Below are 24,906 nucleotides of genomic sequence, written 5' to 3'. Positions count from 1 at the left end.
TTACAGATGAATATCTGTTATGTATACACAAATCTCCTCCACAAATTACACACATACCTAATTCAGCAACACACACACGTGCGCGTGCGAACACACACACACACACAAAGATTTCACACAAAGACCAAGTGGAACTTGCTCCAGGAATGTAAAGTTGGTTCAACGTACAAAAATCAATCAATATAATATACCACACTAACCAAATAAAAATCCCATATCATCATTTCCATAGACACAGAAAAACTTGTGACAAATCCAAAACCATTTCACAATTTAAAAAAATACGAAGAAACTGGAGAAAAAAGGCACTTCTGCAACTCAGTAGACTCTATGAAAAACCCGCAATTGCCATCATGATTAATGGTGAAAGGCTGAAAACTTTCACCCTCAACAAGCAACAATGTGTGCTCTCACCATTTCTATTTAACATTGTACAAGAGCTTCTAGCTAATGCATTTAGGCAAGAAAAAGAGATAGAAGACCTCCAGACTTGAAAGGAATAAGTAAAACTCTCTCTGCTCACAGATGACATTATCATGTATGTAGAAAACACTAAAGAAGCCAGAAAATAAAATACTATTAGGACGAGTCATTGAGTTTATTCTATATAATATCTATATCAATGTAAAACACACAATTTTATTTCTTTATACTACCAATGAATAATCCAATAAAGGACATTTTAAAAACAATTCCATTTATCATAGCATCCAAAGAAACACAATAGTTAGAAATAAATTTCACAAAAGAAGTGTAAGACTTGTACAGAGAACACTACAAAACCTTATTGAAAGAAATTAAAGGAGACCTAAAGAAATGTGAAGGTGTCCCTTATGCATGGATGGGAAGACTGTGTATCATTAGAATAGCAGCAGTCCACAAGTGGATCTACAGATACAACGTACTCTCTGTTTAAAATCCCACCAGGATTTTCTTGCCATGATTGACAATCCGATTCTAGCATTCTCATGGCAATGCAAGGGACCCAGAAAAGCCAAAACAATCTTGAAAAAGAGCAACGACGGAGGACTCACACGTCTCTATTTCAAAACTTACTGCAAAGCTACAGTAATCAATGTGTTGTGGTACTGGCATAAATTTAGGCATATGTATCAGTGTCATAAAAATGCAAATTTTAGAAATAAACCTCTTCTTTTAAGTTCAATTGATTTTCGACAGGTGTCTCAAGGCAACTCAAAGTGAGAAAGAATAGCATTTTCCACAAAGGGTGCTGGGACAAATGGTTATGCCCGTGGGGAAGAATGAAGCGGACCCACCATCTCATGCCATGTCTGAAAATTAATTCAAAATGAATGACAGACATAAACCTAAGGGGAAAAAACTATGTAACTTTTGGAAAAAAACTTTGGGGGTAATCTTCATGACCTTGAAATTGGAATTGGCTTTGTAGATATGGTACCCATATCACGGGTGAAGAACATGAAACACAGAGGAACTGTACTTCATTAAAATTAAATACTTTTGTGCTTCAAAGCCCACCATCAAGGACAAGGAAGACAACTTATGAGATGAGATGATTGAAAAGACTGGAAAATCATATATCTCATATTTGACTCTATTTGCAATATCTAATAAACACTTACGACTGCCTAATAAAAAAGACACAGCCCAAATAAAAGTGGGCAAAGGATTGTGATAGATGTTTCTCTAAAGAACATATACAAACGGCTAATAAGCTCAAGAAAAGATGCTCAGTGTCATTAGTCATTAGGGAAGTGCAAGTCAAATCCACGTTGTGATACCGCTTCCCACTCACTAAGATGGCTGAAATCAAACAGACAATGACAAATGTTGGCAAGGTTGTGGAGGAACTGGAATCTTAAGACATTTCTCATGGGATTGTAAGATGGTTCAATCACTTTGGGAGAGGGTGCAGCAGTTCCTCCAAAAGTTAGAGTTCCTTTAGGACCCAGCAAGTCCACTCTAGGTATTCACCCAGGAGATTTGAAAAAGTAACTCAGGTAAAATCCTGTACAAGAGTGTCCATACCAGCCTCATCCATAAAAGCCAAAAAGTGAAAGAATCTAAATGTCCATCAACAGTTGAATGAGTAACCATTATATGGTAGTTAATCAAATGTACGAGCCACAACATTGATTAATCTGGAAAACATAGCGCTTACTGAAAAAAGCCAGTCAAAAAGGTCATGTATTGTATGATCTGATTTATGGAAAACATTCACTACATGCAAAATCAGAGAGCCAGAAGATAGATCAGAGGGTACCAGTGGTTTGAAGAAGAGGGAAGATTAAGTCACTTAAATACATACAGTGTGTTTTTTTAAATAAAACAGTTTTTAAATTACATGGTTGTGATAGTTGCACAACTTTCTGTTTTCTAAATTTTATTTTATTGTACTAAGAACACGTAACATGAGATCCGCCCTCACTAAAATTTTAAGTGCAGAATGCCATATTGTTAACCATAGGCACAGGCTTGTACAGGAGATCTCAAGAATGTATTCCCCTTGCACAATGGAAACTTTATACCCATAGAACAGCAACTCCCTGTTTCCCCCTCCCTCAAGGTTCAAGCAGCCGACATTGCACTCTGGTTTTTAAGATTGACTATTTTAGACAGCTGAAATATTTAGAACCCACATTATTTGTGTGTGATGGCAGGAATTCCTTCTTCATGGAGGCTGAGTAATGTGCCATTTTATGTATATACCACATTTTTAATATGCATTCATCTGTCAATGAACATTTAGGTTGTTTCCATATTGTTTTAAAATTTTGACTGTTAGATGTAATGCTTCAATAAAGGTGGGAGTGCATATATTCCCTTCAAGGTCCTGATTTCAATTCTTTTGGTTATATACCCAAAAGTGGGATTGCCAGATCATATGGTCATTCTATTTTTAATTTTCTGAGGAACCACTATGGTGTATTCCATAGTGGCTGCACCATTTTACGTGCCTACCCCAGTGTGCCCGTGTTGGAATTTTTACACATCTTCTCCAAAACAACACTTGTTGTTTCTTTCTTTCTTTCTTTCTTTCTTTCTTTCTTTCTTTCTTTCTTTCTTTCTTTCTTTCTTTCTTTCTTTCTTTCTCTTTCTTTCTTTCTTTCTGTCTGTCTTTCGTTCGTTTGTTCTTTCTTTCTCTTTCTTTCTTCCTTCCTTCCTTCCTTTCTTCTTTCTTTCTTTTCTTTCTTTCTTTCTCTCTTTTTTTCTTTTTCTTTCTTGTTTTGATAATAGCTATCTTTCGAAGTGTGAGGTGGTAGCTCATTGTGGTCTGTATTTGCATTTCTCTGATGAGTAGTGATGTTGAGCACTTTTTCATACACTGTTGGGCATGTGCACGTCCTCTCTGGAGAAACGTCTATTCAAGTCTTTTGCCCATTCTTTAGTCAGTTTGTTGTCTTCTTTTTTGGTATTGAGTTGTAGGAGTTCCTTGTATAGCTTGGATGTTAATCCTTTATCATATCTATCCTTTTCAAATATCTTTTCCAATAAATCTCCTAGAAGAGAACATAGGTGAAAAGTTCCATGGCATTTGACTTGGAAATGACTTCTCGAATATGACAAAAAGCACAAGCAGCAAAAGGCCACATTAGATAGGTGAGACTATGCCGAACCAAAAACCTATGGCGAACCAAATGAAACAATCAACATGGTGAAAAGGCCACCTACAGAATGGGAGTTGCTCAACTTTTTGAATATACTAACAAACACTGCACTGTACTCTTTTAAAGGGTGAGCTTTGTGGTATCTGAATTATATCTCAGTAAAGCTGTTTCTTTTAACGAAGGAGGAAAGAATCGCTGAAGGAATTCAAAATGTTCATAACTTATTCCTAAGTTAACATACGTGCTAATATATTAGGATACAAGTTGGAGGGATATTTTTGAATTATTACAAAATGAAACCTATACGAAGACTTCCAGAAGGCTGAAAAATTAAATGTGGTAGGAGGCTTCCAAAGCGGCCTCTCTGGCAGAGTAGCAAGGTTCCAAGAACCATGTCAAGACAAAGCTATTTCTCAGGCATGACCTTCGTGATTGTTTTTATGTCTCAGACTCCCATGAATCCTACCTGCTTTCCAATCCTGGTTATGCAGCCCTCTTACTGATTCCATGTGCAACCTGGTATTCTTGCAGCCGGTTTTTTCTTTTGGTTGAGCAATCGTGAGTGTTTTTCTGTTGTTTCTAACCAAACATACTGATGGATACAGGAGGTGGCAGATGTAGGTGTTACTTACGTCTATAAAGTGAAAGGAAATTTCTTAGAGAAAAAATGTAGAAAAGGAGGAAACAAGGCCACAATCTGGAGCATATCAACAAGTAGAGGAGTTTAGAAGAAGAGGAGACAGGAAATAACTCAAAGAATAGGATCTATCCTGGAAGGAAGATCACCAGAAGAGGATGGTTTCATGGAATCCACAAGATTTCAAGAGATCGATAGTGGCCAGCACGTTCAATGCTACTAAGAGGGCAAGCCAGGTCAGAGGGATGATCATTGGATTTGACATCGTGTAAGTTACTAAAGAGCATGAAAAACAAAAAAAGCATATTGGAGGACAGAAGGCCATGCAAGACGTCAGAGGTGGAGATGAGGAAGTGGTGACAACCTGTTCAGACAACTTACCAGAAAAGTTTTGCTGTGAAAGGCAGCAGGTATGTAGGAGAACAGCTGGTAGGGAAGTGTTGCCAAGGGAAGGTATTTGTTTAAAATGGAGGACAGTGGAGCATAATTATATGCTGATGGGAATAACCGCTGGAGCAGGAGAATGTGAAGATGCAGAGAAACAGTGGACATCTGCAGGAATACAAACTGTGAAACAGTGAGGGGTAAAGATAGGATCAACCAGAGAGGCTGACTTTGTTGAAAATATGAGCCACCAGCCCCATGCGTCATGCTCTCAGTTAAAGCCATACTGATAACCTCCATCCCCGGGGATGGCCAAACTGAGAATGAGGGATTGGCAGGGCAGACATGTCCAGAGGATGAGAAAATGAAGTTTGAAGTCCACAGGATCCAGGCTGAGTAACGAAGGTTAATGTAAACTGACAAATTCAAATTTTGAGAAATGTATCGGTCAGAGATATTTTTAATTTTTTAAATTTAATTTTATTTTTTTTCTGCAGATGGGGTCTCGCTGTGATGCCCAAGCTGGTCTTGAACTCATGGCTTCAAAGTGTAGCCTCCCAAAGCTCTATGCAGTGGTGCTGTCATAACTCACTGCAGCCTCAAACTCCTGGGCTCAAGTGATCCTCCCGCGTGAGTCTCCCGAGTAGCTGGGACCACAGATGCGTGCCACCATATAAGGCTAATTTTTTCGATTTTTGTAATTTTAGAGATGAGGTCTCGCTACATAGACCAGGCTCGTGTCCAACTCCTGGCCTCAAACAATCCTCCTGCCTCAGTGTCTTGCAGAGCTGGGGTTATAGGTGTGAGCCACTGCACAGAGCTAGGTGAGGGATTATGTGACACTCATAGCTCCTTAGTGTTTGGGGATTGTCTCTGGCTGTTCATGTGTTCACAGTGAGGTGGAGAGATAGACAGATCCCATTACTGAGAAATAAAGAAATCCCTACAATGAAGCAGATTAACGGAGGGGACTTCCTCCTTTCCAGGGAGGGAAAAGGGCAGTGCTCAAAACCGGAAGAAAAGCCATGAACAGGAATTCACCGGAAATGGAATGTCCTCAGAAGATCTTATCTTTTCCGTGGGAGGCAGGGGGTGGGTGATTCTTTTTGGATTCTAGCAGCATGGATACTTAGCCATCGCTCGCCAGTAGTTTGTTCCACTGTCATTTCATGTAGTCACTATTGATCCTTCACTGAAGTCTGTAACTGGCATAGCGTCTACAGTCCTGTGAGTGGTGTTTTTGGGGATTTAAGGAGCAGAGCAGACAAGCGAAGCGTTGCCTTCCTGGCATTGCCATTCCGCATTGGTCCTTCTCCAAGGGAAACTGGTCGTGGTCATCCAGACAGAGACCAGCAGCCGAGTGGATCTGAGATCCCCTGAGAGGGGTGTGAAACACAGGGGAGTCACTGGCAGGTGAGCACTCAGGAGTGCATATGAGACAAACCCCCTGACCCAGAGGAGACTGGATGTCGCGCAACATCCGTGGAGGTCGGGAAGACGGGCAGGACTTCATGTGGTTCCTTCTGGCGTAGGGCATGGCTATGGGTGTGGGTTGCACCATTGCAGTGAAGTGGAGTTTTTTTAGATATTTTGGACTGAGGGGTTCCAGGACATGGGAAATGGAGGGCGGCTGGGTCCCAGGAGAGGAGAGTACAGCTGGACAAAGGGACTTCTGAGACTTGCTGGAATAGACGGAAAGAAGAGAGGGGAAGTTGGGGGCATTTGCCCAGCTTTTGAGTTGTTGTTTATCACAAATTTATAGTGTGGGACGTCTCATGTCTTGCCTGGCACCCTGTTTGTCCAGCCTCTGGTAAGGGGAGCCAATACACAGGAGGTGGTGGGCTTCTCAGGAAGAGGGGCAGGGAAGAGGCCTCTCATTAGTTGGGCTGCTTCCAGAAGTGGGAGACTACCAGAAACCTCCCTCCTTGGAGTCTCCCCAAGGCTCGGCGGAACAGGAGTGTGGCAGGAAGGGGGAGTCCTAGGAACTGGTCCCATGGTATGGGCGGAGGTCTCCCAGGCCACAGAGGAGAAGAGGGAGGAGGTGTGTCCTATGTGACTCTGGCAGGAAGGATCAGGGAGCCCTTCTGAGACAGCGCTTCTGAAATCGGGCTGGCTGGAACTTTCTGTCAGAAAATCGGAATGACTGAAAAAACTCGGCTACTATGATAGAGGCCAGAGGGTGGGAAAGAGGAAAGTGAGTTGGGGTAGCGGGAATCCTAGGTTCCACAGGCATGGTTTACAGGTACAATACATTGTTGGTAACATGATGGCTCGGGGACAAACAAGCCTGTCTCCAAGCCGTGCAGGTGCATTGAGAGGATGTAGAAATTCTGGATTCATATCGGGCCCGTCTGCATTTCTGCCCTCCTCCACCCAGCATTGAGGGGAGGGCAGGGTAGAACTAAAGCAAATGTTCTTTTCAATCCCTGAATAGGGGCTTGCGTACCTCAGAGGAAGACAGAACACGCACATTTCTCTGCGTTTGTCTTTGTCTCATCCTTAGTCTCTAGACCATTAGCCCCTGTTGCCATGGGAACTGAAGCTGAGTGTCTGATGCATTCATTGGGCTGTGGGAGAAAAGCAGAGTTGGTCCTTGAAATAAAGGCCCCTGGGAGAGGGGATTCTAGCAAGGCAGTCACATCGAAAGAATTCACAATTCCCACAGAGGTATTGATCCCTGCGATTATTAGTACACACACACACACCCCACACACACACACACTCCCACCCCATACACACACACACAGGCTTCATCCTGAACAGAGATGATGTACGGTGCATCACACTGGCTGGCCCGTAGGGCTCTTGTGGGAGAGGCCAGGTCTCTGCCACCGTGAAAGGGGTTGCAACTGATACAGTCAGGGAGGGATCCCAGGAAGGGGAGTGATTCCCTTAAATTTGCTTGTTGAAACAGGCAGGGTAAAGGAGGATCCGGTGCAGAGCTTGGATTCATCAGAGGTGGCGGTTGATGTGACCGGTCGCCCTGTTTGGGTGGGAAGGCCCCGAATGACACATGCAGCCAGGCAAGAGCGGTCCCGTGCACCCTTTGCTCTTGGCTTATCCAGCTCCTCCCTCTGAGATAGTCCCACAGGGAGCCCCAGATTGACCTGGGATGGGGATCCCCTCTTTCCAGAGGCACAGTAGAGTTCTCAACGCTGGCAGTTTTCTCCTCCTTACCCTTTCTCCCTCACTGCCCCTTCATCTTGCCCCCCGCTCATCAATCACCCTTTGGTAAAGGACCTCTCCCCTTGTTCCTCTCTCTTTACTCCCTCATCCATTCCTCTACACTCCTTTCCTCTTTCCTCTCTCTTCCTACCTCACTTCAGCCTCCGTCATCACCCCTCATCTCCCCTCTCTGCTCTCTCGCCTCCATGCCTTGTCTTTCCCTTTGTCCTCCCTCCGAGTTCCCATATCCCTCACTGCCCTTTCTCTCCCTCTTTCCTTTCGCATGTTGTCCTCCCTGGTTTTCCCCTCCTTTTGCTTTTTCCTTCTCTCTACGCCGTTCCTTCCCCTCACCCTCCCCACCCTCCCTTCCCCTGATACTTACCCAGTGACTAATCCTTAGTTCCTTAAGTGGCACTGGGCGTAACGTGGGCCCTATGTGTTTAGCTTTCAGCCTCGGAGGGCAGTACATCCTAAAGTGAATCACCAACTTAATTATTCCTCTGCAAATTATCATCAGTGATATGAGATTCAACGACAAGGAGCTGTGAGAGTGCACAGGAAGGGAGCTCATTTCTGGGGTGGGCTCAGTGAAGAAAATGTCATTGATGATAGTCTCTGTTCTGCCATCCACCATCCTCTGCTTGCCTCTTTCTGTCACTGCCTTCCCTTTTATGTTGGGGACAACTCTCCTCTTCTATCTTTTGCAGCAGGGTGGGACTCCTCTCATGGTGTCCTGCCCTCCACACCCCAAAGTGTGAGTTCTCATGAAGTCCAACCGGATGCCCATTCCCTGCAACCGGAGCACCCAACAGACCAAAGAGCACGAGGGGTAGTTTCAACTCGCCCGGGGACCCTTGTTCTTGCTCCCAGGTTCCCCAGGGCACCTTTGGTCATGTACTTCACTCACCTCTTCTCTTTTTCACCTTCACTTCTCCCTTCTCTTCCCCCTCCCTCTTTCCTGGCTGCATCCTTCTTTCTTAAGGCTTTACCCCATAAAGACAAAGAAACTGGCTGAGGAGACAAAAGAAAGAAAGTAGCAGAAGCTGGTAAGGAAACAGGTGAGTGACATCTGACTTAGCTGATTAAGAGAGCTTGATCCTTTTGGAGGGCGTGGCGGGTGCTTGCTCTGTCGCCCAGGCTGGAGTGCAGTGGTACGATCATAGCTCCCTGTATCCTCGAGCTGCTGAGCTCAAGGGATCCTCCAGCCTCAGCCTCCAGAGTAGCTGGGACTACATGTTAATTTTTTTTTTTTTAATGTTTTGCTTTTTTAGAGACAGGGTCTCACTTGTGTTGCCAAGAGAGCTTGAGCATCAACTGGCAGTGAGGACAGCCGGAAAGCAACCGACTTACCCCTCTCACCAGACCTTCCAACTGTCTGCCACACTGGCATTGCCGTGTATCCCTGCATCTTGTTGGTAATGGTGGGGGCTGTAAATTGCATGATTGCTCTAGAAAGTGTAGTTAAAAATCACTTAGACACCCAGATCCCCTCTCAGCTCCTCGTAGCATGACAAATCACTCTCCCCCAACTCTGGGAGTTGGAGGACAAATGTACTGTCTGCACAGCATGAACCAGCAGATTTATGGGCTTTGGAACTTCAGACTCACTTGAAGGCATACATCCCAACCCAGCGTAGGGATTTCAGTTGCTGTCTACAGCAATCTGCAGTCCCTCACCTCCGCTGGAGTTTGGCGTCCAGATTGCTGGCATCTTGCCCCTTCTCAGAGACGCAGGAGAGTCTTCCTGTGTAATCTAAACTTCCCTAGAGAGGAGACTTAGTAATATTGGCAGGCAAAGACCTCTGGAGTTTGCTTCGTTAGTAAGCTCAAAACATTTTCTCATTTCAACGTTAGTTTTTCTTAGAGCCATGGGTTACTAAGGAGGATGTTTCTTAATTTACAAACACATATGGGGGTTTGTAATGATCTTTTGTTATTGATTTCTAGATCCCATTGTGGCATTGTGGTCAGAGAATATACAACTCGCTGAAGAATCCATTGTTTATGGACATTCCTGGGATTGTATTCATTTAAATATCTTTATGTACATTGTAGTGGAATATAATACAAAAATGGAGTTGCATGAAAAATGAAGGTACCGCTCAGTAAATGGTTCCACAGGGACATCTGATCCCCTACGATCTGGGTTAAGAAATGGTGTACTGTATTGCTGGCAGCTCAAAAGCACTCTCATGCCAGTCACTCTTGTCTTCCACCTCGGCCAATCTAACCACTCTTGTGACTTTTAACACTTGAAGATAATCCCGCCTGTTTGTGAACGCATTACACGTACGTAGAATCAGTACAGTACATATTTTACAGTACATATTTTATAATCTGGGTTTCTCTTGGTTTTTCAGTAAGGTTTTTCTCCTTACTATTGACTTCTGTCGTGCTGTGTAGCTGAATTTCGTTTCTTTGCCTTCCTGCGCAGTATTTTGAATTGTATGACAATGCCACAATTTATTCGTGCCTTTTATTGCTAATGGACTCTTTAGTAGTTTCCAGCGCTGGAGTGTTAGTGTTATTATTGTGGTGCACGTTCACAAGGATGTCCTTTGGTTGACATGCTTATGCATTTAAGGCTGTGCTTGCAGGACTGCTTTGATTACTTTTTCTTCCTTCATGGCACTGTAAGTGGTGACAGTGGATGTAGCGGTTTGTATTTATTTATTTATTTATTTATTTATTTATTTATTTATTTTTCCCTGATCTCAGAGGGAAAGCTGTCAACATGTCACCAGTAAGTATCGTTGTTTTCGGAGGCTTTTAAAAAATATTCCAACTGAATCAAGAGCGTTTCCTTTTATTTGCAGTTGGCTAAGAGGTTTTATCATAAGTGCGTGGTCATTTTAAAAAATCAAACCCATGAAATACCCTTCCTGCATCTGTAGGGAATATCCTATTTTTTCTCTTTCACACATTACTTCTGAGAGATAGATTTTTCAAGCGCTGAACCGCTTCATTTCTAGAATACTCGACTTGTTTGTGATACGTTTTCATTTTTGGAGATTTAACTGATTTGTTTTGCTAATGCTTTATCCAAGATTTCTTCTTCTGTGCTTATGTGAAAGATAGGCCTGTGCATTTCATTTCTTACCATGCCCTTTAAGGTTTTTGCCTCATAAAATGGGATGGGAAGCATTTCCCCTTTTTTATGTTACCTGGCAAGAAGGTAAGATTGACATTCTTTCCTTCACAAATGTTTTGTAGAATTAATCGGTGGCGGCATCAGAGTCTGTAGGTTCTTGTGGCTGCTGCTGTTGTTTCCTTCAGATTCCGCCCGTTTAGAATTTGTAGGACAATTCAGATGTTTAGTCTGTTTTCTGTCATTTTGTTATCCAAAGTATCACATTTGTGGGCATAAAGCTGTTCATGATTTTGAATAATGATCTCTTTAATATCTTCGTTGCCCATAGTGATGTTTTCTTAGCCACTCCAGACACTGGTTGCTTCATTATTTCTCTCCTTTTTGTTCAGGCCCACACAAGGCATGTCTTAATCACATCATCTTTACAAAAAACCACCTCTGGCTGTGTTGTTTTATCTTTAACTGATTTGTACTTTTATTGTTATTTCATTTCTTCTGCTTTCTTCAGGTTTAATCTGTTGCTCAGCATGGTTGGGAAAGATGCAAATGTTGTGTCTTTCTTTTTCATGCAATCTAGACAATTAAAATATATCCCATAAGTTTTCATCAGGTTCAAAATACTTTGTGATTTCATTGGTGATGTTTTCCTTGAGCTACGCGTTATTTAGAAAACAGGAAATTAAAAGGATGCCTTTTCTAAAGATAAAATGAAGTGAAATAAAAAGGATGCCTTTTTTATTTCATTTTCTTGCCTAATTGCCCTCCGAACTTCCGGGACTATGTTGAGAAGAAGTAGCAAAAGCGGGCATCTCTGCCTTGCTCCTGATCTTGGAGGAAAAGCTTTCACTCTTTCGGCATCTAGTACAGTGTTCACAGTGAGTATTTTATATAGGACTTTTGTAACGCTGAGGTTGTTTCCTTCTGTTCCAAGGAGTTTGAGTGTTTTTGTCACGAAGGGAGCTGACTTTTGTCAGATGCTTTTAGTGCATCAATTGAGCCGATCATGTGGTTTTGTCCTTCATTTTGTTGATACCGTACACTAAATTAGTTGATTTTCATTGATCGAAACTTCCTTGCATTCCACGAATAAATCCCACGTGGTCATGGGCCTTTCATGTGCTGTCGAACTCGGTGTGCTAGGCTTTTGTTGAATATGTATGCATAAACATTCTTTTGGGAAGTGTGTGTGTGTGTGTGTGTGTGTGTGTGTGTGTCCGTATGTTTCTGGTCCTAATTCTTCTTTAAATGTTTAGTAGAATTCTCCACTGAAGCCATCTAGTCCTGGGGTTTTCTATGTTGGGAGGTTGATGAATACTGGTTAAGTCTCCTTACGAGTTGTCGAGATCTGCTGAGATTTTTTACTTCTTCAGGAGTCAGTCTTGGCAGCGTGTATGTTTCTCAGAATTTATCTATTTCTTCTAGAGTATCAAATTTGTTGGGGTAGAGTTGTTCCTGGTCTTCTCTTTATAATCTTTTTTGTTTCTGTAGTATCAATTGTAATGCCCCTCCGTCGTTCTGAGTTTAGTTATTTGACCCTTCTGTTTTCCTCTTAATCTGCTTAACCTATGTTGACCTTTTCAGAGACACCAGCTCTTAGTTTCACTGTTTTTTTTTTCCCCTATTATTTGTCTATTCTCCATTTCCTTTATTTGTGCTCTAATCTTTATTACTTCCTTCCTTCTGCTAACTTTGGGTTTACGTTGTTCTTCCTTTTCTAGTTCTCGAAACATAAAGACAGGCTGTTGATTTGAGGTCTGTCTTCTTTTTCACTGTAAGCATTTACCACAATAAACTTCCCTCTTAACACTATGCTTTCCCTGCATCTCCTTAGTTGTGGTATGTGGTGTTTTCATTTTCATGTGTCTCAAGATGCTTTCTAATTTCCTTGTGGTCTGTTCTTTGACCCATTGGTTATTGAAGAGAGTGTTGTAATTTCCACCTATTTGTGACATTTTCAATTCTCCTTCTGGTATTGCTTTCTAGTTTCATTCCATTGTGGTCAGAAAAGATAATCGGTATGATTTTGAACCTCTGAAGTTTGTGAAGATCCTAAATGTCAACACAAAAGCTAAAGCATAAGACCTCTGGAAGAGAATTCAGGATAAAGCCTTGAAAAACTTGCTGTAGGCGAAGGACTCTTCTAGCTATGACACAGAAAGCAATAGCCACGCAAAAACACGTTAAGTGAATTTCATCAAATTTAGAAATCTGGCTTTTCATCATTAGAGAAATGAAAAAGCAAACCATTCATTGTGGCAATGTTTGCAATATATACTACCCGACAATGGAAAAGTTTGCACGCAAAAAAGCACTCTTATAATTCAGTATTAAGATGACAAATCATAATCAATGTGCCAACCATGTGAATGGTTCTTCACATGCCACACCAAACGATATGCAACTGGTCAAGAGAAGAGGCTGGGCCAAGGTCACTAGTGGAGGCAGCGGCAAAGCTGGGTCAGAGATCTCAGGCAAGTCACCTCCCTTCTCTGAGTCTGTTTCCTCAAATGCACAGTAGTAGCTCAGACGATCTTTGAGGGTGTCATGAGGTAGTGGGCAAAACGCCCTTGGCCCAGGGCCTGATGACGACGAAAACAAAGAGGAGCAGCAGGGTGGATGCCCAGGAAGGAAAACACCCAACCTGATGTCTCAGGAGGCTGGGAGGGCAGTGGCAGGCCTCAGAAACCTAGGGTGGAACCTGTCGTTCAGGGAAGCCGTGAGGGGTGGCGATCATGCGCAATGAAGGGAGATGGGGAGCGGTATGTGCACATGGGCGGGAGGGTGGGTGTCAGGAGAGAGTGCCCAGCAGGTGGGTTTATCACCCCCAGGACACTGCGAGCCCCTGGATGGCAGGAGCGGCCCACAGCAGGGCCCAGTGCACGTACCCCGACCTCAGAGGGCCCCAGGTTCAAGTCTGTGCTCTGCCACTTCCTGGCTGTGTGACTTGGGGAGAGCGTCTTCCCTCTCGGAGCCTCAGTTGGCTGAGACCATGAAATGGCCTTACTGCCCCCACCTCTCGGGCTTGCCCGAGAAATGGAAACATAGGTCCAGACAAGAAATTGTACATGAATATTCAGAACAACTTTATGCATGATATCAATAACTGGAAATGAGCGAATGCACCAATGCTCGTCTATCGCCAGGCGTGGGACAGGAGCGATCAGAAGAAGCAGGCCTGGCTGGGAGAAGGTTGTGAGTGCTGTCCACTGCCACAGCAGGGCCTCAGAAAACACTTGCTGACATGGACTGTGGGCCTTTGCGGTGTGGGGTCTACAGAAGGTCCCAGGCTGGGGGCAGGAGGGAAGCCTGCCTGGGTCTCCTGTTTGCCATGTGAGTGAGGTGGTGGCCATCTCCAGGGTGGCCGGTCTGACCCTCCTGCAGGACGCGCAGTCCAGTCCACCCCCATTTCCCACCAAGGTGCTCCTGCCTCCCTGCTCTCCTCCTCTCTTCCCAGGTGCCCTCAGCGCTGCCCCTACAGGGTAGGGGGAGTGGGTCCCTGGTGAGGCCCCACCGCTGCAAGGTGACGTGAAAGGGGGAGTGTCCAGCAAGCCTGGAGGCCTGAGGAGGCCGTGACCTGGCCAGCACCCTGCCTCTGAGGGCTGCTTCTTGTTCCTTTCCGGTGGAGCTTTCGTATCTCAAGTGCCTTCCACACACAGTGCTCAAACTCACTCCTGTGGCTTATGGTGACGACCCCCACCCCGATCCAAGGACAGGCATGTGCCCGCTATGTGCACAAGGGTGTCTGGGGAGGTCCTGGACAAATAGCATTAAATTTATGATGCCAGGGGTGGTGTCCCAGGCATCCCTAATCTCTTCCACAGCCCAGACCACAGACCAGGAGACATAAAGGGAAGGGGACTCCATTTTGTGTGTGTGTGTGTGTGTGTGTGTGTGTGTGTGTGTGTGTTCCAGTAAAGCTTTGGGACTGGATTTCTGTCAGAGTCCCAGAATGTCAGTGTTGCCAAGCATGGACCCAAGCACCAGAGAAGCAGAAATCACAGCGACAGCCAATGTGGAGACCCACCCAAAGCCTTTCTGACGGACAGCTTCTGGGGTGTGCAACCAATGCAGTCCAACGCTCACCAGGGCTCCCTATGTGGCTCCATGCTCTGCTGTTGCTGTTTTGAAATCCTTCATAGTTTTTGACAAGGAGACTCATGTTTTCATTTTCCACTGGGCCTCCCAAATTAGGCAGCCCGGTCTGGGTCAGGATCTGGCCATGGTGGAGATGGCAGCCCCTCCTGGGGAAACAGAAGCTGGGGCTGGGTGGGGAGTGGGAGGCAGGGAGCCTTCCACTGCTATGTTTTCCCTCCTTATCTAGGGCTCTGTCCTCCCAAGCCCTGGACACTACCGGGGAACTCCAGAAAGCCCTGGACACTGTCCCTGCCTGCCACTGAGCCCTTCCCAGGAGACCAAACTGTCTCTGCCCTCACTGTCTTGTACCTGAAGCATGTGCAGCCCTACCTCAGACCCCTCCAGACGTCACCCAGCCCTTGAACACACCAGGATCTAGGTAGGCCTGGTGGTGTCCTCACTGGGAGAGCCCTGCTGCTGGGGGAGAAGGGCTGTGAAGCCCCAAACAGGCCGGCGTTCCATCACCGGCAAGGGGCTGTGTACGTGTGCACCGTGCGTTGTTTTTATTACATCCTGCTCCCTCAGCAATCACGGCCCCTCCTTCTACCCACTGGAGGGCTGCGAACATCACTGCGGGGCCCACCTCATTGTCTGTCAGACTCGGTACCGAGGACGGGGTCCTGAACTGTGTGGATGATGAGCCAAGGGTTCCAGAACATCGTCTCCAAGGAGGGGGTGTGGGAGGTGGATCCTGGTGAGAGCCTTGGACCCTGTCCCTCGGCGGGAGGGGCAGTGGCACCAAGCTGCAGTCTTCCACCCAACCCCTGCTCTGGCCGCCCCCCTTGCCATGTCCCTGGGGCTGCTGAGCAAGGAAGGCTTCTAGAAAATCACATAACCGTGAGCACTGGGGCCTCTCCAAACTCCTGGTCGCACACTCAAGTGTAACCAACCTCTGCACCTCCCAGCATCCCACCTGTCCCTGTGGGTCTTTTTGGCAGAGGTGGGGCCCACCTATCCCAGAGAGCCTGAAGAAGTTTCCTTGCTACAAGCCCAAGCACGGCCAGGTATAGCACCGGGTGTGCAGGTAAAGGAAGAAACGTCCAAATTAATTTTGCAACTTTAATGTAACACTGATACCCAAAACATGAAAGCGCAAGGAAAAGCACAAAATGAAAGCAGGAAGAGCAAAGAGAGCTTCATCTTGCATGCCACCTCTGACTGACAGGAAGAAGCTGCCTAGGGTGCTGTGTCGAGAAGGAATCTGAGAGGAGGCACTCTGGCTTGGCCAGTAAGATCGCTGCAGTTCGTCAACGGTGCCTGTAAAAGCACAAGAAACCAAAGTGACAACATCCATGGACACATGCGAACCAGGGAGGGATATACGTAACAAAATAAGTGTCCGTCCATGCTGTTGCCGTTGCCCGCAACGCCCCCATCCCGGCCCTCCCTCTGACATCTCACCCCCCTCCGCAGCCCTCCTGCAGAGTCTCATTTCTCTGCTGAAACTCTTACTGGATCCAGGAGAAGAAGCTGGCGCCAGCTCTGGCGGCATTTCTGGTCCGGATGGTGGAGCTGGTGCTAGGGCCATCTAGGACGCTGGTGCTGGCCCCTCCATTGGTGCCACTGCTGACACCAGCTCTCCACGTGGCCCTCCTGTTGGCACGGTTGCTATTCAGAATGTACTGATGGTATCTGGCCCAGAAAGCAAAGGGGATCCTGGCCCAGGCGTCGCCAAAATCTCCGTCCTCATCCCAGGTCAGGAGCTCGACTTGTATGTCATCCCAGCTCCACCGTCCAATCAGAGCTTCGTCCCCGATATTCATCTGGGCCCTCATCTGGGCCCTGGCATGTTCCTCGGCCATATCCACATCCATTGTCTTGAAAGCATCATCCACAGCCTCCAAGAAATGAGCCTTCCATTCCCGGGGGTCTCGGTTCTGATTCTGTGGAGGAAAAGGGCAAGCATAGACACAGAGCTACCCCACAGTGGCTGAGCACCCACGGCCCGCCTCACCCCATCCCGTGTGCTTTGCGCAATGACGGCAAAATCAGGACCACAGGGATCAGGGGCTCCTACTATCCTGTGCCAGACCTGGGATTTTACCCCATCTGTGACCTTGCGTAGGGTGTTCAGGTGCCTCTGTGAGTGTTCGGTACCCTCACTGGAATATGGGGTAATGGGAAGGAGGCCTCGACCAAGAAACAAGCAAGGTATGGAGAGCACCACCCCCGGTGCCGGGCACCCGACAGAGGCTCTCCCTTACCTGGGCGATGAATCTCAGGACCCTCATCTTGCTGGTCTCATGGCGGGCTCGCAGGCCCCAGAGGAATTCATACTCAGGTGGGTTGCTGTTAGGGATCTTCTTGTATTCCAGGTACCTTGGCATGAGAGGAAAGTGAACTTTGCTTCTAGCCAAGCAGACCTGTTGCTGAACGGATGGGTTCCAGGGGGCCCCTCCTCAACCCGATGCTGCAGCTCAGCTCCTGGAAGAGGACTGCCCTGCCCCTCCAGCCCTTCACTCATTCCCAAACCCACTCCCAGGACTTCTGCCTGCAAAAGTGAGGCCTTCAAAGCCTTTTGCCATTGGTCCTCCCCGGAAGCCATGCGGAGGTGCAGGGGGGCCACATGTAGGGCATTTGTCTGTAGGGAGGCCACAAGTTTGTGCCCCTCATCACCATGGCCCCAGCTTCCTGTTGGGTGTGTTGTAAACAGAGGAGCCATTCTTCAGGCCGCCTGCTCTGAGCACACCCCACCTTGAGGGTCTTGGCCACACCCCGGCGGAGCCCTGGAGAGGCCCACCAGAGGAAACGACTGGAAAGGAAGAAACAGTCAGCCAGGAGAAGCGTGCTCCAGGCATCCTCCTCAAGTCCTGACCCTTTGTTGGTGTGCATGCGCGCCTGTGCGTTGGCAAGTCCTCCAGGGACGGGGAGAGGGTGGGCCCTGGCCTGAAAATCAGGAGAGTCGGGCTGAGGCCCTTACCAGCTGGGAGCCACGCTCAGAGGCGTCCCCTCTCTGAGCTCCAGGTTCCTTGGGTGTAAACCAGGGGGAACTCTCGTGTCAGTCTACAGGGCAGGTGCTCAAGGAGATGGTGGCCGTTATCACACCCCACACCGTGTTCTCAGGTGACGTGCGCTCCCTTTTCCCAAGACCCCCCTGACCTTCGGCTCCCCACACGCTCGCATATCCCCACTGCCACTCACTCCCAGGCCAGAGGCACCCATCCCTCCAGTTGAAGATGTGGGATAGGGAACTGCTTTCTCAGCCAGACCAGCACACAAGGGATGCTCGAGTGAGAGTCGCAGTTAGCTCAGGTGATACTTACTTCTGCTTCACAAAGTCATCTGTGATGAGCTTCCTCAGATCGCCGAGGAATGGGTGCCTCACCCTGAGGGCAAGGAAAGGAATCCATGAGCAGAGGCGGTGGCAAGGGCCCTCCCTAGCATGACTATGACTTCCCAGCCCACGGGGAGTCGCCGTGGAGGCCTGGGCATGGAGCAGAGGCCAGAGGACTGTTGGTCAGGGATGCCCCGGGTAGGGATTTGATGGAGCTCCTGACTCTGACTGTCTCTCTTAGATGTCATCTGGGGCCACAGAGCAGAGAGGGGACCGAGCAGCGTCCGGCACTGCTTCCCCGTCCGCCCCGGTGAGACCCTTTGCTCTCTACCGAGCCCAGGGCGCCCCACACCCTTGCGCCAGACCACCAGGCTATTGCAATCCCGGGACCTCTTTGGCCAGACGATAGCACCGAGGGGAGGAGCTGGAGAGGCCAATCATACCCAGGGCGCAGTCCCATCTTGCGTAGTGCCTCCCAGAGGACAGCTGCGAGGGGAGAGGAGGTACGAGAGTTTGGCACCCAGAAGATGAGACTATGGGCAGCCCCCCAGTTGCAGGTCCAGCCACTCACCCTCGCTGGCACGGTTGCCATTCATGAAGATGACGCCCAGAATCACCAAGAGGAGACTCAGCCTGGGAGTGTCCTTGGTTCTAAAGGTGTAGAAAGAGAAATCCTGTGTAGCAGCTATTTGCCTGAGAGACACCACCAGGCTCTCCCAACTAGCCTCTCTCAGGTTTCCCAGCTTGAGGGGAACTCTTCCCAGGACAGGCACAGTTCACTAGCTGCTGGCAGACCATTCGCACCTCCGCCTGAGACTGAATCACCTCCTCTATAACATGGGTACTAACACTTCCCTGACAGGGTTCCGCAGAGGACAGGGCGAGGCAGGGAGCCGAAGCTCTGCAAATGGCAAACGTGTGTCCAGAGATGGCTCCAGACCTTTCCTGCTCCTTCCACATCGGGACCTACACTGAAGAGGAAGCTCTCCCGTAGGCCAGCTCTGCCTGGTCCAGGCCAGGCAGGCAGGAGGAAGAGGCAAGCCACTTTCCTCCGAAGCTTTGGGGGTAAAGCCCGGCAGCAGCTTGGGGAGACCTGACGGCAGCAAGGCCTCACCCCAGGCTATCATTCCTTTCATCCAGCAGTCACCAGGCAGCCCTCACTGTGTGTGGGAGCCGTGCACCGCACTCAAGCCCCGTCTTCCTGCTTCACTGAAGGGGTGTGGGCAGGGAAGGGACACCACCGAGGAAGGCCACAACCCGCTTTCCCTTTCTTACTTTCCAAGGAGGCGAGCTGAGGAGTCCCGTGTGCAGACAAGAATATACAGGTGTTCTTCCTTGTCGATCTCCTTCAGGTGGATCCCAAACTTCTACATGGGGGAGAAAACAGAGTGTGAGATCCAAACCCCATGCTGGGCAACCTGCCGGCAGACAGTGATTCCCTGTTAGAACTGCTCCTCAGCAAGGAATCCAAACTCGTGAGCGAGGGCGGAAGAAGACAGCACACGGAGGACCTTCGCTGTGGGAGCTGACGCTGGCAGAGGCCATGAGACCCACCTCGCAAGATGGCGAGACACTCAGAGAGCATGAGAGAGAGAAGCCAAGGGCAGGAAGCACGAGTCAAACCGCCAGTGCAGTGGAAGCTCAGAGTCGGAGAGGTTAGAGATGGCTCCAGAGACTGGGCCTTGAGGGGCTGCAGGGTCGCCCCACCCTACGCCCGCTCTTCCTCCACAGAGCTACTCCCATCCCGCACCCACCTTTTCCAGGGTGTACGTTGCTCGTTCAATGATCTCAGGGAAATGTTCATCATATTCTCTGATGACATCCTTCAGCATGTCTGCAGGAGGGGGAAGAGTTGGAGAAAGCACCTGGGCTGAGCAGGGGTCATAGAGCTGTAGCCCCTTGGTCAACCCTGCCGAGGGTGGTGCAGCCAGGAGCCCGTCCTGTGGCGACAGAGGGGACCAGCCGCAGCACCCAAGCAAAGGGATGCCCACAGACTAGGGGATGGCGAAGGGGGCACAGGCTGCCTACCTGCACGCTTGATGGGGATCTTCTTGTAGTCCTTAATCATCAGGTATTTTACCAACTTATTTGCCTGGAGAAGGAGGAACATGCGGGGAGGTCAAGGCATGGGTGAGGGCAGAGACATGGCCCACGAGGGAGGAGAGGAGGGAGATGGGGGAGGGTGGGCTTCTTACCCTCTCTTGCAGAAGCGTCACGTTGCGGGGCGGCAGGCACAGTACGTGCCTTGAGGGTATCTGGGACCTCGGGGCCACCGGGCGCCGAGGGGCCAACTGAGCCCGCACGGTCAATGAGGGCTGTGATGCTCTCCAGGTGGGTGGGACCGCAGGAGGCTCTCTCTCCTCCTCGCTGCTCTCATACTCATCATCCAGGTGCTTGGACTGTATCATTGGAGAGAGGAGAGACCCAGGGCTACCAGGCTCCCCGCGCCAAAGCGCCCCGCACGCACCTCACCCGTAGCAGGCTCTTGGAAATGAGAGCAGTACCAGCAGCGGCTGGCATGTGCTGCATGCTTACTAAGTGCCAGGCACTGAGCCAGCCTCTTCTCCCACCAGTCCTGAGGGTAGGGACTACGTGGAGTGAAAACATGCTCAGCAAACTTGTGTTGGAGAAACATGGACTAGCTGAGAGGAGAGGAGGGGAGGAGAGGGGAGGTGAGGAGAGAAGGAGAGGAAAGAGGAGAGGAGAGGAAGAAGGGGGAGAGGAGAGGGAAGAGAGGAGCAGGAAAGGGAGGAGAAGGAAAGGACAGGAGCAAGGGGGTGTGGAGGTGGCAGGGGGCAGGGGGATCTCACCTTCTTGGTCCTCTTGCCTCCCATCCTGGCCCAGGGCTCAGCACTGTGCTGAGCAGTGGCAGCAGCTGCGCCCTCCGGCTCAGGGATGCTCGTGGCCATCTTGGCCTTGGCAGCAGCTGCTGCCACAACGTTCTGAGGCTCCACCCACCGAGTCTTGGCCAGCGCCTTCCCTGACTTGGTGGTCTTGGGCCGGGTGGCTGCCACCTCTCTGCCAGGTCCAGTCTGGGGCACACCGGAGGCAGCACTGGAGCCCTCCGTGGCAGCCTCTTGGGCTGGGGCAGGTCTCTTGGGGCGTGGGAAGGCCATGCCACTGACCCCCGCCGGCTGAGTGAAATCAAAGACATCATTCTGACCCAGGAAGGCTGTGCTGGGCCGGGTGGTGTCCACCTCCCTGGCACACGGAGCCTGAGAGAAAGCACAGGCGCTACTAGGGCCCTCGGTAGCAGCCTCCTGGGCCGGGGAGCCTGTCTGGGACTTTGTGGAGGTTACTGGGGCCCCGGGGGCAGCCATCTCACTGGTGACTAACATCTGGGAGGTCTGCGGAGAAGCAAGGGGTGGCTCAGGGGTGGGCCCCTGAGCCTCGGCGGCGTAGGTCGTGGGCTGGGTATCCTCTCCTGAGACCTGCGGCGTGGCCACCCGGTGGCTAGCGACCACCTGAGTGAAGGCGGTACGGGCAGCGGCGGCAGCGGCCCGAGCCGCACGGTTGGAGGCGGCGGCGCGGGCTACATTGGCAGCACGGGCGGCGGTCTCATTGGCAAGTGTGTCCGGATCCAGTTGCAATGCCTCCACCAGGGTCTGGGCCAGCACAGGGTTTTCCAGTTCCCAGGGCTCATTCTGCAAGGCCAGAGAGAGGGGTTGGGGAAGGCAGGTCACTCGACGACACACTTGTGTTAGCTTGCCTGTGCTGGCCAGCCTCTTCCCAGCAGTCAGCCCTGAACATCCCAAGACCTTCCCAAATCCTCTTCTTCCGAGCAGGGGAGGAAAGATTTGGGGAAGCTGGGCAGTCCTTTCCCACACAACCCTCCTTGCTCCCCCCTCCTCCCTCCCCCATTCACAAGGGAAAGGCCCAGGCCAGCAGGTGGCCTCACCGATAAGATGCGAAGGCCGGGACCCAAGCTTCCGAAGGCTCTGAGGATATGGATGTCAAAGCTGGTGAGGGTGCCGTAGCCACCAAACGCACCGAATTCTTCATAGTCGTTGCCTTCAACCATCTCTTCCTCCCGGACTTCGTCGCTACCCTCATCCATGTCTTCAACACTGTAGCTTTCCGATTGCACGCTGAAGCTTCCCTCAGCCATGCTGCGGGTCCCAGGGAGATGAGAGCTCAGCCTGAGAGGGAGAGTGAAGCAGCTGCAGGGGGAGGGGGCGGGATCCAATGGGAGGCGGGATCTCCCGGGAGGTGAGGGGCGACAATCATCAGGTTACTAGGCAATATTAGGCAGTAGGGGGCAGGGGGGGAGGTGGGGGGAAGACGGTTTGGCTTTCTGATGGGGTAGACCTGGTCAGGGACAGAGCCCAAGGAAAGGGACAGAGGAGGTCGCAGGAGGCGCCGCACCGAAAGCGGAGTTTAGGATGGGCAGACTCGCCATCCCAGCGGCTAGATTTGAAGAGGGGCTGTTCTGGAGGGCTGGGGTCCGAAGAGTCCCGAAGGGGATGCATTGGGGAAGAGAGAAACAAAGGGTTTGGATTTAAGGGCCAGAGAAGGGGACCGGGATGACGGGGGAGCAGATGGGAGAGCTCAGACAACGGGGACAGCGGCAAGCGGCAAGCTCTGCCAAACAGAATCCCAGGGACCTTTTGGCTAGGTCCGGGCGGGGGGCCTAGGTGGGGCTCAGACTAGAGCACTAGAGGCGGATGGAGTGGGGGCCTCAGACCTAGGTGAGGCTCCAATCGGAGCGCTGGAGATCTCAAACGCGAGGACTGGGCACTCCAGGAAGGGGGCAAGCGGTCAGCTCGGTTCGAGTAATCTAGGAGTGATTGGGGTGGGGGTGGGGCCTCCGCTCCAAGGCAGCTCAGCTCGCAGCACAGGGGTCCGCTAAAGGGGTGAGGATCCTGGGCTCCGGTTTCAGTAGGGCTCAGATCGGGGCGCCTGGGTCTGACCGTGATGGGGGCTCCTATCTAGACCTTGGGTCTAATGGGGTTCCGGTTCTGAGTGCTTGGGCTTTGTTCAGATCCGGAGGCGGAGGGAGGGCGCAGCGTGTCGGGTTCCACTCGCCCTCTCCGGGTCCTGTCTGGGGCTGGATCCTTACCTTCTCTGGGGCTCCAATGGCGTCCGTCCTCAGCACCAGGAACCCCGCAGCCGCGCCCTCGCCTACTGCTGCCAGCACAGCAGCCCGGACCACCCCGCCCCTTTTCTCCGTGCACCCCCCGCGGCTGGGTAGCCTGCGCATGCGCGGACCCCTCCAGCCCGCCCGCTTTCCCAACAAAAGCCCTTTCCTCCAGGTCTCCAGTGCGCATGCGATTCCGCGGGTGGGTGGGCGGTGGGGTCGAAGGTAGGGTGGGGGCGCTCTTCCCGCCAGACCCGCTTCACCTCTCCTCCTCCTCCTCCTACTGCGGGCGCGCACACTCATACCCTGCAGTGCAGCTCGACCCACCCAATCATCTCTTCTCAATCCCCCCACTTTTGCACAACGCTTCTCTGTCCTGCCCTGCCCTTTCACCCAAACTCCTCCAGCCTGGTCTGGGATACACTATGCCCCGTTTCCCCGGCACGACGCCTTAGGTCACAATTAGCGAGGTCTCACAATTAATAAGCTGGGTCTCTAAACTGCAACAAGTGGAAATCCTCAACCTGCGGGGCTACGAAACGGACATGGCCAGAGGATGGCACTTCGCTTTGTGTGCTTCTCCACTAGCCAACTCTCTGGCCCCCAGACGTCCTGGGAACATCTGCTTCCTCAGCTACCCTTTATGCAGCTTGTATGTCACAGAGGGATCTGTGCTGGGGCTTTTCTTCCTCTCACAACAGTGCTGGGAGGTGGATGTCAGCACCCCCATTTGACAGATCAGGAAGCTGAGGCACAGACACATTGCATGAACTAGACCACAGACCCAGGAAACAGAAAATGCAAAATTTGGGCCTGGATCTTCCGGACTCCAAAGCCCACCTCCTGCTCCTGCTGGCCTGGGGACTGAGGCACCTCCGTTTGAGTGACAGACCTCTCCCACCCCAACATCTGTCCCAAAGAAGCAAGGTTTGTGCTGTAGAAGGCCTAAGCTCATGCTCTGCATTCAGGACACAGGGAGACAGAGCCCCACCTCCTCCCCTCCCCGCCCCCCGCCTCTGCGGCTCTACGTGGGTCCATCCAGGTATGAGAATTGCTCCACCGGGTCCACTCTCTGCTTAGATTGTCAGGCCTCTTCCTTATCAGTGATACAATCACGCTGCCGCTGAGACCCTCCTGGTATCCGTCAGGACAATCGGACACCTGTGTGTCTGACTAATTACTCCACAATCTACAAGCCCAGTTCAAACTTCACTTTTGAGGTCCAAGTGCATAGTACATTCACCCTCCTATGTGACATCTCCGCTCGGATGTCTTTTGAGGCAGAAAATGCTGTGGTCTCATCTGCAGTCGAACCTGGGCTGTTTGTAAAATTTGTAGTAGATTTTTATATTTGTTTTTATGTCAGCCTCACCAGAACCCCTGTGTATGAATGGAAGGTATTGCTAGGACCGCAGCTTTTACTCTCCGCTGACTGGTATCCATTCTGCCTGTCTCTGTGGCTTTCTCCAGCTGTTGTATATCAATCTCTCCTGTCATCTGCCTGTGTCTCTTTAGCCCTTCCCCTGTAACATGTCCTCTGCGGGAGAGAAACAC

The 24,906-nt window shown here is 50.0% G+C and overlaps 1 protein-coding gene, 1 long non-coding RNA gene and 1 other non-coding gene across 6 annotated transcripts in view; 1 reads left to right on the top strand and 2 right to left on the bottom strand.

Annotated features, from left to right (window-relative positions):
• LOC106995713 (uncharacterized) overlaps positions 1–9,192 on the top strand; it is a 74,426-nt gene extending 65,234 nt beyond the window's left edge. Inside the window, exons 2-3 of the long non-coding RNA XR_013412701.1 lie at positions 8,759–8,834; positions 9,048–9,192. This is a non-coding gene — a long non-coding RNA (uncharacterized LOC106995713). The remainder of the gene's footprint in view (positions 1–8,758; positions 8,835–9,047) is intronic.
• Positions 9,193–16,046: 6,854 nt separating this feature from the next.
• LOC106996411 (melanoma-associated antigen D4) lies at positions 16,047–23,401 on the bottom strand. Of its 4 annotated transcripts, none has more exons than XR_003726019.2 (14): positions 23,335–23,401; positions 22,174–22,414; positions 21,086–21,919; positions 20,471–20,674; positions 20,304–20,367; positions 20,030–20,109; positions 19,551–19,642; positions 18,847–18,926; positions 18,719–18,761; positions 18,265–18,327; positions 17,742–17,887; positions 17,206–17,320; positions 16,454–16,884; positions 16,047–16,258 (listed from the first exon to the last, which is right to left on the bottom strand). XR_003726019.2 is itself a non-coding variant. In XM_015129476.3 (13 exons), the coding sequence occupies exons 2-13, from the start codon at positions 22,381–22,383 to the stop codon at positions 16,249–16,251; spliced, it is 2,226 nt and encodes a 741-aa protein (XP_014984962.1). In that variant the 5' UTR covers positions 22,384–22,414; positions 23,335–23,401; the 3' UTR covers positions 16,047–16,248. The 4 variants fall into 4 exon arrangements, 2 of the variants coding, with proteins under 2 accessions (XP_014984962.1, XP_014984963.1); XR_013412700.1 differs by having other exon boundaries at positions 22,174–22,384; XM_015129476.3 differs by lacking the exon at positions 17,742–17,887.
• On the bottom strand, positions 17,566–17,693 carry LOC114675244 (small nucleolar RNA SNORA11). The gene has a single exon (XR_003726331.1). It is a non-coding gene; the product is annotated as a small nucleolar RNA SNORA11 (small nucleolar RNA).
• Positions 23,402–24,906: the final 1,505 nt, after the last annotated feature.

The sequence above is a fragment of the Macaca mulatta genome, chromosome X (assembly GCF_049350105.2).
Source record: "Macaca mulatta isolate MMU2019108-1 chromosome X, T2T-MMU8v2.0, whole genome shotgun sequence".
Lineage (NCBI taxonomy): Eukaryota > Metazoa > Chordata > Mammalia > Primates > Cercopithecidae > Macaca > Macaca mulatta.
Note: the sequence above shows the minus strand (reverse complement) of the source record. Positions and strands in the feature narration are given on the sequence as shown.

Coding starts and splice junctions, on each gene's coding strand:
- LOC106996411 (XM_015129476.3), bottom strand. CDS start 22,383: ATGGCTGAGGGAAGCTTCAGCGTGCAATCGGAAAGCTACAGTGTTGAA. Junction 20,368..20,470: donor TGACGCTTCTGCAAGAGAGG/GTAAGAAGCCCA, acceptor CTCCTTCTCCAG/GCAAATAAGTTGGTAAAATA. Junction 18,328..18,718: donor AAGATGGGACTGCGCCCTGG/GTATGATTGGCC, acceptor CCTTGCCCTCAG/GGTGAGGCACCCATTCCTCG.